Source organism: Scyliorhinus canicula, chromosome 15 (genome assembly GCF_902713615.1).
Source record: "Scyliorhinus canicula chromosome 15, sScyCan1.1, whole genome shotgun sequence".
NCBI lineage: Eukaryota > Metazoa > Chordata > Chondrichthyes > Carcharhiniformes > Scyliorhinidae > Scyliorhinus > Scyliorhinus canicula.
In genome coordinates this window covers 63,485,359-63,498,204 of record NC_052160.1, presented here as the reverse complement: position 1 = coordinate 63,498,204, position 12,846 = coordinate 63,485,359, and the positions used below count along the sequence as shown (strand labels likewise).

At 49.4% G+C, this 12,846-nt stretch overlaps 1 protein-coding gene across 3 annotated transcripts in view; it reads left to right on the top strand.

The window, feature by feature from the left end:
• meiob (meiosis specific with OB-fold) overlaps window positions 1–12,846 on the top strand; it is a 254,364-nt gene that overhangs the window by 22,063 nt on the left and 219,455 nt on the right. For all 3 annotated transcript variants that reach the window (XM_038820920.1, XM_038820921.1, XM_038820919.1), the window contains 2 exons: window positions 2,903–2,980; window positions 8,897–8,954. In XM_038820920.1, coding sequence (XP_038676848.1) covers window positions 2,909–2,980; window positions 8,897–8,954 — 130 coding nt within the window. In that variant the 5' untranslated portion in view covers window positions 2,903–2,908. The remainder of the gene's footprint in view (window positions 1–2,902; window positions 2,981–8,896; window positions 8,955–12,846) is intronic.

Genomic DNA, 12,846 nt, shown 5'->3' with positions numbered 1-12,846 from the left:
TCGCCTGCGTGTCCCTCCACCTGTTGCACCTCACACTAGCCCCTCTTCCCAACTATTCCCTTTCTCGCTCCCCCTGTTGCACACTCCAAAGATCTGTGTACATCATTGCGAGGTGATGCGCTTGTGTTGGCATTGTCAACGGGTTAATACACAAGGCAGGAGGGTGATGATGACCTACTTTGAGCTGAGCTCTGGTGCTCCTCATTTTATACCATAGCCGGACGCCTGTCTGCTGAGTGTGCGCCCACACCCATCACCTGCACTATGCCTTGGGGGTGGGGGGAGGGGGCAGGAGAAGGAGAAGCCAGGTCTAGTAGCAGGTAGCCTAGGAGGCTGGGGTGGGAAAGGGCGGAGGGCAACTGGGGGAGATGTTTGCAGGCTGCCCGCTGTGCGGATTAACGCGATGGAGGCTTCACATGTCTTGAGTGTAACGTTTTTAACATTGTACGTTCGTGACCCCAACTGTCCCTAGCTCCTGATGGTGCCGGCCCCCTCCCTTTCAGTGATTTCCCCATCTGCCTTGCCATCTGTGCTCTACCGCAACATCTAGGTGTTTTCCCAGGATGCACATCAGAGATGGGGGCAGCCTGCTGCTTACCACGTCATGTGGCATTTGAAGCTCTGGCGGACTTCCATTGGAGGACCTGGGGCAGGAGGGTTCCATCTGACTTGGCGGTGGCACATGCCTTGTTGTGCCTCCCTTTTCCACCCCCGACCCCAAGACGCGATTGTCAGGGGGAGTACACTCGGGCGAGCTGGTGATAGCCGTCGTCACCCCATAGGGATCACCCCCGGGTCAGCCTCCAGTGCTCCATCCTCAATATCAGTGACCATAGGGCCCTGGAGGTCACATCAGGACCTAGGGACAGCTGGATTGAGCTTCGGATACCCCTGCATAATCTGGCTTTGCCAGCCCTGGTGGCTCCCCAATGTCTGCACCATGGGTGTTGATGCCCTCAATGATGCCCCTCTGTGCACCCCAGTTGGGCCGGCACCATCAGATAGAGATCCTGCGGGAGCATGGACATGTGGTCAGCAGGAGGGAAGAATCAACATCCTGGCATGAACAACTCGTATGACAGGTCATCTGGATGGGGTCCTGCAGATATTCACCTCTGCGGCTTAGGCCAATCTCAGTGTTGGTGACCGTCTCAGTGTCGACCCCCGCAACCTCCTGGGCCCAATCCTTGTCGGGGTGAGGACTCTAAGGTCCGGCATCCCGTTGCCCGCCTGGGACCTTTCCCGTCTGTTGTGGACCAACCCCTCCTGCACGGTAACAGACAGGGCATTGTGAGACGCAAGCTTCATGCATCGCGGGTTGGGGGGGGGGGGGGGGGGGGGGGTGCGCATGGCAGGGGTCAGGCAGATACACCACTGCTGGTGGTGTGTATTGGCCAGGGTGTGCTGCATATTGTGCTGAGGGACCAGTGCCAGGCTCAGGGTTGGGGAGGGGGGGGGAGGGGGGGGGGTCGAGGGTAGGAGGCAGACCTGTGCCAGTGGGCCAGTGCCAACTCACCCATGTGGCCCAGTGGAGGTGGAGGTCGTTGAGCCTCTTGAGGCACAGTGTTGCTGTCCTTGTCACATACCCCGCACTGACGAATGCTACCACTGCCTGTCAGGTGGCACTGGCTGCCCTGTGGCTGACCCTTTGAGCTCATCGGGGGAAATGGGTCTCCTGTCTGAACCCGACCGCATAAATTAGTCTGGCCAGGTCGACATCCTGAAACGTGGAGCTGGCCTGCACGGTGGCACGGCTGCGTGCTGTCTGGGGTTTTCTCTGTGCAATCAGTTTAAGTGCTGCTCCCCCTCGTTAACAGGGATATGCCAGTGGGATAGTCATTTGCAGCGTAAAGCCCGTGGGGTATCATTAAGTGCCCTAATTAACGTTAGATACCGGTGACAACCTCGCTGGGTTGGTTGTTGGGAAACACCTGGCATTTCCCGTTCACTATCAGACGTAGAAACCTTTCCTTGAGGTAGGCACAGTCGAGCTGTGGTAAGCACTGCTGCCTCATGGCGCTGAGGACTCTGGCTCGATCCCGACCTCGGGTCACTGTCTGTGTGGAGTTGGACTTTCTCCCCGTGTCTGCATGGGTGTCACCCCCACAAACCCAAAGATGTACACGATAGGTAGAATGGCCATGCTAAATTGCCCCTTAATTGGAAAAAAAGAAACTTTTCCATTAGATCGTGGCCATGATAAATGGTGACATCTCAAGGAACGTGTCTTTTGGGACTGGATTTTATTTGTAATTTCTATTTTGACACATTTGACAGAAAACATCTGTTTCTGTGGCTGCTTTCGGAGTGTGATCTTTTTGTATAAAATAGGATATTACAGACAGAAGAAAGCTGCAAAAAGCTCCCTATAAAAGGGTGGCATTATGGCAAAGTGGTTAGTATTGCTGCCTTACAGCGAAAGGGACTCCGACCTCTGGTGACTGTCTCTGTGGAGTTTGCACTTTCTCCCCGTCTGTGTGGTTTTCCTCCGGGTGCTCAGCTTTCCTCCCACAGTCCAAAGATGTGCATTTTAGGTGGATTGGCCATGCTAAATTGCCCCTTGGTGTCCAAAAGATTAGGTGGGGTTATTGGGTTACAGCGATAGGTTGGGGGTGTAGTCCTTGTAGGGTGATCTTTCTGAGGGTCGGTGTAGACCCGATGGGCCGAATGACCTTCTGCACTGTAGGGATTCTATTTAAAAAGTGATTAAATCAAACTTTACTTGGTTTTAGAAGAAGTAAAAAGATGACTTAGTTAGACACTCCGATGACATTCACAAATGCACAGTCGAGCTTCCATATTTGAAATTGGTTCATGGATGGAAACTAATGGGAAATACTTAATTTACTGAATTAAATTTGTTGAAAATGTGTGGAATCTGAACTTTTTTTTTAAATTACAGGATAATATGATGGCTTTCAGTTCTTCTGGCCAGAACTTGGTTCCAATTTCTGATCTTCATCCAAACTCAGCACGTCCTGTAGGTACTAATTGCGCAACATCCTTCTAATATATTAAGTCCATTCCATTCCATTATAGAATTTCATAGCTTTAGATTGCTTTTATTGTGGAATGCTGATCACAGATTGGAAACAATAATAGAACAGAAGAAATAAACTGCAATTTTTCTCCATGATGTGATGCTGTCTGCTAGTTCCACACTCCATCCCACCCTCCTATATTCCAGCTAAAATGTGTACACATAAGTCTGCAGGTTAGAATTTCAACTTGTAGAAAAAGATGTGTTGTCTGTCTTATATTAAAACCCAAGTCAATTTCTTATGGCATTGCACATGGAGTCACATCTTCAGATGAAGCAGATTAAAGGCAGAGATAATTAGAGCAGGGGTTGCTTTCATAATGCAGCATTCTCATTTTAATCATACATTCTCTCCATATTTTTATGTTTACATTTTATATTCCTGTGTTTACATTTTTGTGGAAGCTGGTTTGAATTCTTGCTTCCACTAAAAAGATGGTGTAATTGCAACCTAGATAGGATTATACAGGCAGTTTCCATCCTAAATGTAGCAACAGGAATTTCTGGAGGAAGAAGTTGACAGGAAGTATGCTGACTTCAATTAAATGGAAAATTGAATGGGGTGTATACCATGTGGCAAATCTACAAGCAACAGTTTTCCACTTGCAACTGAAGTGAAGATTTTTGATCATCTTCTTCGACAGTCTCTCAGTTGAGGGTGGGCGGAGAGTGAACTGGGTGCTATAGTGACTGAATAGACCAATCTGGAGCCACAGACTCTACCATAGGTGAGGCAGGCTTACGCTTGGCCTCCACATGCTCCACTTTGTCACGCTCGAGATGGTTGGCGCCTTCGCACATGCTTGTCCAGTTTGTGTGTTCCAGGGCAAGTGATTCACAAGTGTCGGTGGGTATGTTTTATTTATTTAGGGAGGCTTTAGAGCAGGGGTGGGCAAACTTTTCCGTGCAAGGGCCACATTCAGAAATTCACAATTTTAAAGGGCCGCATAGTATATTAAGTAAAATAATTACTTCACCCGGTTATGATTCTGGGCGCCTCATATAGAACATAGAACAGTACAGCACAGAACAGGCCCTTTGGCCCTCGATGTTGTGCCGAGCAATGATCACCCTACTCAAGTCAACGTATCCACCCTATACCAGTAAGTAACCCAACAGCCCCCCCCATTAACCTTGAAAAAAAATAATGTTTTTTTTATGACTTGGTGGGCCGCATAAAGACCTTTGGCGGGCCGCAGTTTGCCCACCCCTGCTTTAGAGTGACTTGTACCATTTCCTCTGCCCTCTTACTGATCGCTTGCTATTGCGGAGCTGGGAGTGGAGCACTTGTTTAGGGAGTCTTGTGTGAGGCTTGAGGACAGTGTGGCCCACCCATCGCAGCTCGTTGAGCGTGACCAGTGCCTCGATACTGCGGATATAGACTTGGGGGATATTGACCTTTGAGAAGACGCTCACATTGGTACTCCTGTCTTGCCAGTGGATTTGCAGGATTTTTCAGAGGCAACATTGGTGATATCTCCAAGGATTTGAGGCATCTGCTGTACATTGTCCATGTTTCGGATGCACATAGGGGGCGACGACAATGACTGCTCTGCAGACTATGGGTTTGGTGTTAGATTGAGGTCTTGGTCTTCAAACACTCTGTCCTCAGGAATCCAAAGGTTGCGCTGGCACATTGGAGTAGATTTTGAATTTCATCATCGATGTCTACTCATAACCTACGGAGTGTTGCAGCGAGAAAGATGGAGAAGACCTTTGGTGCAATGACGCAGTCCTGCTTGATCCCAGTTTGCCTTGGTATTGGGTCTATGGTGGTTCAATTAGTGAGAATCACAGCTTGTACGTCATTGCATAACAGGCAGAGAATGGTGACAAATTTCTGCGGGCAGCCGAATTTGAGGAGGATGCTCCACAATCCCACGCAGTTGACAGAATCTAAGGCTTTTGCAAGATTTAAGAAGGCCAAGTATGAAGGTTGATGCTGCCACTTTCCCTGAATTTGTTGCATGCTGAAGATTGCATCCATTGTGTCTCTTGATGGGTGGAAGCCACATTGACACTTGGGGAGGAACTCTTCAGCCACTGGGAGGAAGGAGACGGTTGAAGAGGATTCACGCAACGACCTCCTGGCATGCTCTTCCTTCCAGACAAGGGTGATGAGGTTGTGCAATCATGTATCGAGTGCCTCTTCACCGCATTTTAATACTTCAGTTTGGAGGCCTTATTGTTTTTCAGCTGTCGGATGGCTTTTTCAACCTCACAGGGGCTGGGTTTGTGCTGTGATGGTGGTTGGTAGTGTGTTACGGGATAGCGTCAAGGGCACATCCTTTGAGAGCTGCATCTTAGTTGAGGAGGTCCTCCTAAGTGATCTCTCCAGCCATTGACTGCCTCTCTGTTGAGCGCCTCTCTGAGTGTGGCTCTGTGGGATAGATCCCTAGGTACTTGACCATAGATGGCTTTCGAAGCAGCGCACATCTTGTCGGTGAGTTGTTGAATCTCCTGTGCTCTTTTCACCCACCATCTGTTCTTTCGGTCACGGGTTCTTTGTTCCACTTCAACCTTCAGTAGCCTGTAGGCTTATTTCTGCTTGCTCAAATTTTGGTGGAGCTGTCAGTTGAGGAACATCTTGCTTTTGCAGTCTAGAAGATCCTAGGTTGAACCAGTCTTGGTGGTACCTGGTCGAGAGACCGAGCATCTGCTCACAGGTGTTGACTGTGGTGGCCTTTAGGGTGGACCAGGCGCTGTGGACAGTCTGTGTACTGGTTCATTGGTTGTCGCCAGGTTGGCTGTGAGGCGCCCCTGAGTAAGTCTTTTTTTTCAGGATCTTTGAGCCTAGCAAAATTGAGTCTCCTGCAGATGAAGTTTTACTACTTCTGCCAGTTTGGGGCCAGGTTGATGGAGATAGTAGAGCGGATTAGCCAGTGGTCAGTTCAGCAGTCGTCAGCTCCAGTTGTATCGCAAGTGATGCTGACATTTTGAGGTTCTTCTCTCAAACGGTGATGCAGTCTATGAGGTGCCAGTGTTTGGAGTGGGAGTGTTGCCATGACGTCTTGTGCTTGTCTCTTTGGCGCAAAAGGATGTTCGTTATGACAAGGTCATGTTCTAGACATTTCGGCAGGAGGAGGACTCCTTTGGGGTTTGTTTTGCCTATGCCTTCCCTGCCTAACAACGCCTTTCCAAAGTTTTGCATCTCTCCCAACTCTGGCATTGAAGTTGCTGAGAAGAATCAGCTTGTCTCCTTTGGGATGTGGGACAGAGTTTGGCTGAGGCTGGAGTAGAATGCCTCTTTTGTCTCGTCCATTGGGTCTAGATTCATGGCGTAGGTACTGACGGCTGTGATGTATTGCTTTTGGGCCATGGTGAGCTGTGGGGTCACCAGTAACTCACTTACCCTGCAGGTGTTTTGTTTTTTACGGTGAAGTCGATCCTGTAGAGATTACCTTCTTCTAGTTCACCTATCCAGAAGAAGGTGTAATTGCTACCTTGTTCTTTAAGCTGGCCTCTCCTACAAGTCATGTCTCCCTCAGGGCGGCAATGTCAATGTTGAAGAGCCAGAGTTCCTAGGCTATGTGCGACGTTCAGATCTGTTCAGGTTGCCCATATGGTCCTGGTGTTCCAGATCCCGAAATTCATTTGGGTGGGTGGGGTGGGGTGGAAGATTCTTGTGCGTGCATTTTTTACTTGAGGGCTGGTTGTTACATACCAACCACCACACGGTCCCAAGAAAGTGAGATCTAGGCACAATGGCGGGGAAATCTGAGACAGTGGGAGACTAGACTCTGCTCCAGGGTAGGGACTAACAAACACGTATTGTCCACCAGTCATCTGCCTGCTTGGCAGTGACGCCATTTTTGAAGTGTGATGTCACTGTCTGGGCATAGCCTGCAATGTTGATCTCCTATGCTCTCTGCGATCTTGCAGCTCCTTCTGGACCTTTTGTGAACCCTGCACTACCTGGCCTTGCCTAGATCGGGTCCTCGGTGCTCTCTGAGATCCCATTCCTCTCGCTGCTCCTCCTGGATCTTTTGTGGACCCTGCGCTGCTTGGCCTTGCCCAGATTGAATCCTTGGTGCTCTAGGCGCTCCCATGGCACTCCTCATACATGGACAGCTGAGTGACCTCTTGTGCCAGTGAGTACTGTGATCACCAAGCTCATGCTCTTCAGCACGTAGGCAGCCTCTCTCTTGTGTTTCTTGAAGTCCCACAGCTCTCTCTCCCTCTCATGCCTCTTGAAGTTCTGCTGCTCTCTCTCGCATCTCTTGAAGTTCCAGCTGCTTCACTGCGATGCAAACTTCAGGACACTGTTACCAGCAATGTTATGCCAATAAATGCTATCATAGAAGCAAATTTAGTGATTCAGTTGTGCACCATCGGTCTAGGCCTGGTAGCCATAGAGTTAACATGCACCTAACAAAGCAAGAATTACACACTGGGTTGTGAGTCACACTCTTTACTAGGAGACGCTTCTCTGCATCTGTCCCCTGAACTCATGACCTGAACTCTGCTTTCTCAGCGATTATTTTTAAATGTTTGGAGAATGGGTGGCAATGTCTGCTTGGTCATAATATTAAAATCCTTGGTACTAAATTTTAAAGTATCCAGGAGACCCAAGGGATCAGGGATCATACTGGTTTGAACTTATGCCCTAATCAAGTATTAACGCCAAATATTATAAGATGGCCTTTTGAAGGTGGGCTTAACACTTTAGTTTTAATGCATTTGAGTCAGATCAGGATCTGAAACAAATTATATTGTCAGTTGCATATCCTAAACTGCTTTGCTCTTGCATGCCAGTGACCGTATTACTGGAGCCTTCAAACATTATATATTGATGTCAGTAAACCCAGAATGGAAACGTGACTAAAAACAGAAAATCCTGGATAAACTCAGCAGATCAGACAGCCTCTGTGGAGAGAGAAACAGGATTCTCCGTTTTGCCGGCACCCGGGATTTCCCGACAGCATGGGGCTGCCCCACAATGGGAAACCCCATTGACCGGCCGGCGTAACGGAGAATCCCACCAGCGGGTCGGGGCAGAAATATGGCGCAGCGGGGTTGAGAATCCAGCTTAGGATGTTTCGATTCCATGTGACTTTTCTACAGAACTGGAAAGTCACATGGACTTTTAATTACTGAGTTTATTCAGCCTTTTCTGTTTTTGAGATATCCAGCATCTGCAGTATTTTGTTTTTATTATGGAAACAAGGCAGTTTTACTTGGAGAAAAGAAAGCTGAGGAGATTTGATAAGACTATTCAAAATCATGAGTGATCTGGATAGAGGTGATGGGAAGAAATATTTCCCACTCATGAAAGGGTATAGAACGAGAGGTCGCCGAGTTAAATCAATCAGTAAAAGATGCAAAGGAGACATGAGGAAAAGCTTTTTCACAAAGCGAGTGGTTAAGGTCTGGAATGTGAGGCCATGTGGAGGCAAGTTCAGTTGAATCATTCAAAAGGGAATTAGACGTATCTGAAAAGGAAGAAAGTTCAGAGTTAAGGGAGAAGACGATAGAATGGCACCAGGTGAATTGCTCATTTGGAGAACCAGTTCAAACACGACAGGCCAAATAGCCTCCTTCTGTGCTGTAATGATTCTGTGAAACCCATCATTCTTCCTCTACTGTGCCTCTACTCTATAATGGTTTAACATTGATAGCAAACATTGGGGGTGAATTCTCCTCCTCCCCAGCCTCGTGTTCCTTGGCAGCATGGCGTCACTGGCTGTGGGATTCTCCATTCCCGCCACGGTCCAATGGGATTTCCCATTGTAGCCACCCCACGCCGTCGGGATACTCGAGGGTGGAAGTGCGCTGCCGTTGAAATGGAGAAACCCACCAGCAGAGAATTCACCCCATGATACCTTACTATTCTCATTGTTATATTATACATTTCAGAGTGTAGCTGGAGTAGTGATTGGAAAAATTGATGCTAAAGGATTTCCTGATCGAAAAAGTTAAGTATGCTTGTGCTATTTTGAAAAACATTGTACAGAATAACTTATTGGTTAATTGACAATTTTCTGGCCTGATTTTGGATTTGATGAGTGAAAGTGAAAACTTCTGCTACAAAAATCTATCTTTCTTTATAAGGAGCATATAATGTCCTTGTAAAATATAACAACAATATTAGTCCTGACCGTTGTTAAATTCATAGGTTATCTAATTTGAAAAGCTTTGTACCTGTATGTAGCATTTAATTGGGTTGTTTGTAAATGGATGACGTATTGCTAAATTTAACATTGGTAGCCTCATTGTGTCTGTTTGAAATTGTTTAAATCATACTTCTTAATGATCCTCTTGTATTTGTAGCTTCAAATTGCTGTTTGATGCAGCAATTATAGTATTTCATACACTCCCAGCAGTGCAGAGGAGGCCATTCAGCTCATCAGGTCGGCACGGACCCTCTGAAAGAACACCCCACCGAGGGTCACTCCCCTGCCCTATCCCCACAACCCCACCTAACCTACAGGTCAATTTTACAATAATCTTTATTATTGTCACAAGTAGGCTTACATTGACACTGCAATGAAGTTACTGTGAAAATCCCCTAGTTGCCACACTCCGCGCCTGTTCGGGTACACCGAGGGAAAATTCAGAATGTCCATTCATCTAACAAGCACGTCTTTTGGGACTTGTGGGAAGAAACCGGAGCACCTGGAAGAAACCCACGCAGACACGGAAAGAACGTGCAGACCCCGCACAGACAGTGACCCAAGCGGGAATCGAATCTGGGACCCTGGCGGTGTGAGGCAACAGGCTAACCACTACTGCTACCGTGCCATACTGTGCTACCATGGCCAATCTACCTAGTCTGCACATCTTTGGACAGCTAGAGGAAACCGGCGCGCCCAGAGGCAACCCATGCAGACACGGGGACAATGTGGAAACTCCACACAGACAATCGGCCATGGTCGGAATTGAACCCGGGTCCCTTGCTCTGTGAGGCAGCAGTGCTATCCGCTGTGCCACCTTGCAACCTCTATTATGGCAGATAACTTAGTTGAAGATAAATAAGAATACATTTAATGTATTTCAAGTAATTTATTCACCCCTACAGCTATCCGTTTGAACTATTTTCTAAGGAGCAGGGCATGTGTTGTGCTGCCTCCAATTTGTTCAGATGACCTTTAGCCTGTTTTGGGGCTGGCTTAGTGGTGTGGCTTCTGTCTTTGGGAAGTTGAGATCCAATCGAGTGCTGCTCTGTCGACATTACCATTATTACAATTTGCCTATTTTATCATGATTTTTATTCTTCAGCATAAGTGATGTCACCTTTGCTCAGAAATATTTATTTCTCCTTGCCCATAATTCTTCTCGTGCTGTTTTCATGATGTTCTATCCTGGACTCAACTATTAACTTGATCATTTTTGGAACTCATGCAATAACAACTCTTGCTTTGTCAGCTTGGTTCTATGCCCCCTGATTCAGAAGGTTGTGGGTTCATCTGGCGCAAGGTCTCTTCTTGCTATTTCTTTGATAAGGGTTATATTAAATGAGTAGTGGCGGCCTAAATCTATTCCCTTAGCGAAGACCCACGATGTAACACAGCAAATTGTCAGTACTCTCAAGGTGGATGAGGATTGGTAGAGTAGGGGGTACTGTCCAGAGGTTGGGGTTAAGTCATGTCAGAGCAGAGAGAACTTTGCTCATTATGGTTATCTGTGCTACACGTGACTTGGCAGTGTACAATAAATGTTTTTACATTGAAAAACTGCAACCATCACGAAATGCATGCGACAGAATTCTCTGTTCCTGAGACAAAGTGTTGACGCCAGGCAGGATGAGCGGACTTCTACGACAGCAAAACTGCCGCCGCACCTGGTCCGATTCAGCGACCGTTGAGAGGCCAGCACCGACGTGGAACATCGTCGATTCCAATGAGAAACTGTCGGATTCGCGATTGACACTCAGAAGGCTGACAAGCTGTAGCTGCATATTTACACTTCACTCCCCACACACCATCCCAGCAAACAAGATGGCAGCAAGGAGAGTGGCGCCAAGGTTCACGGACGCCAAGCTTGAGATGATTTTCGATGCCGTACCCCTGCCAGGAAAGGAGGCTGCCGGCTGCCACCTTTCGCCGTGTCTGGGCACAGGTGGCAGAGGCTGTCAGCGCCGCGAGCATCACCGTCCGGACCGGCCAGCAATGTAGGATGCCCAGGGTGAGTAGGCAGCACTGTGCCCCTGACACCAACCCCCATCCCACACACCTGTAACCCTACCCCCCTCACCTGGACGGCGTCCGAACCCCCATCCTGCACCACATGTCGCCACCCTTATCAGCCACCATGGCCAGGTGCCCTGGCCACTGAAGCCACCAGCTACCCACTCCCTGGGTTGCATGTGTTGGAATGTCTTAACACTGCATTTTCTGTTTTCCCTCCACCACCACCAGGCGAAGGCTGCTGATTACTGCCGGGAGCGGGACAAGACTGGAAGGGGACCGCTGGAACCTTCAGCCCCTCACTGCGGCAGAGCGGAGGGCCCTGGAGGTGGTCGGCAAGCCCAAGGAAAGGGTAATCACCGGGGTGGAAATCTGCATTGGGCGAGGAGATGAGACCCCACTGAGTTGCGGTTCCCCATGACACGTGTGTCACTCCCCGCCCCCATACACACCACCCTCATCCACCCCGCCACCCTCACCCCCACACCACTTCCGCACCACTACCACATCTCCCCTTCATCACCGCTCCACACACCTCCACTCCCCCTCCCCTCTGGCCCGCAGGTCTAATCAAGCCTCCTGTTTTGTCGTATTGCAGGTGCTGCTGGTGATGGGGCGGCACGTCTGGTGCCCCAGGTGCCGAACAGTGATGAGGACACCGCCACGGATGCGAACCATCAATCTGAGACCCAGGACATCCGGAGCTCCAGTCCGATAATGACACTGATTTCCTGTCATAGCTGTCTCCAACACCCTCTACCGTCCCAGAGACGCTCACCAAGGTTGGGCATATTAGTGGGACACAATGTGGTGTGCACGCCAAACATGCTTCGGTAATGCAGTTGGAGGTAGTAACACCAAAGGGGGCGGACATTCGGAGAACGGCTGACCCCAGGGACTAGCTGCCACCCAGAAGGGTTTCAGGCTTCTGGAATGGACAATCCCATCAATCGTGGAGATGCAGTCACAGAGACAGGGACTGCCTGAGAGCATCCAGCAGCTGCAGTTGCAGGTGGAGGTGTCCAGCTGCGTGCAGGAGCATATGTTGCCGACCATGTGCGCCATCCTGGCCAACACCACACAGATGACGGCCCTGCTAGAGGGCTTGGGGGCGATGGTTTTGGTTAAGGATCAGCATGTCCAAGGACTGGGACAATCTGCAGCCAGTGGCCGAGGCCCAGGACAGAGCTGCCCTCTCACAGGCAACCATGTGCCCAGTGCACCTGGACATTGCAGTAGTGCACCTGAGCGTCGCCCAATCACAGCGGGACAAGGCTGAGTGCGTCGGCGGCATCGCCCAGGCACTGGCTGACGTGGCACAGACCCAGACGGATATGGCCCAGTCCCAGAGGGAGATGGCACAGTCACTGACTGATGTGGCACTGATCAAGAAGGTGGTGGCACAGTCAAAGACTGAGGTGATCCACTCCCTGTGCTATGCATGCCGACCCTGGCTGAGACGAGAGTGGGCCTCCAGGACTTGCAGCGCAAGATGGCGTGGGAACCTCAGGGGATAGCCCCGTTCGTACCCCCGTCCTATGGAGTAGTCCAGGGGCCAACAGGCACCTGAAGGGAGGAGGAGGAGGTGATATGTGCTTACCGGTGACTCCCGCAGCATCTCGTACTTCCTTCACCCCCCCGGTCATTGGCACATCTGTTCGCTGGCAGAACAGGATGGCA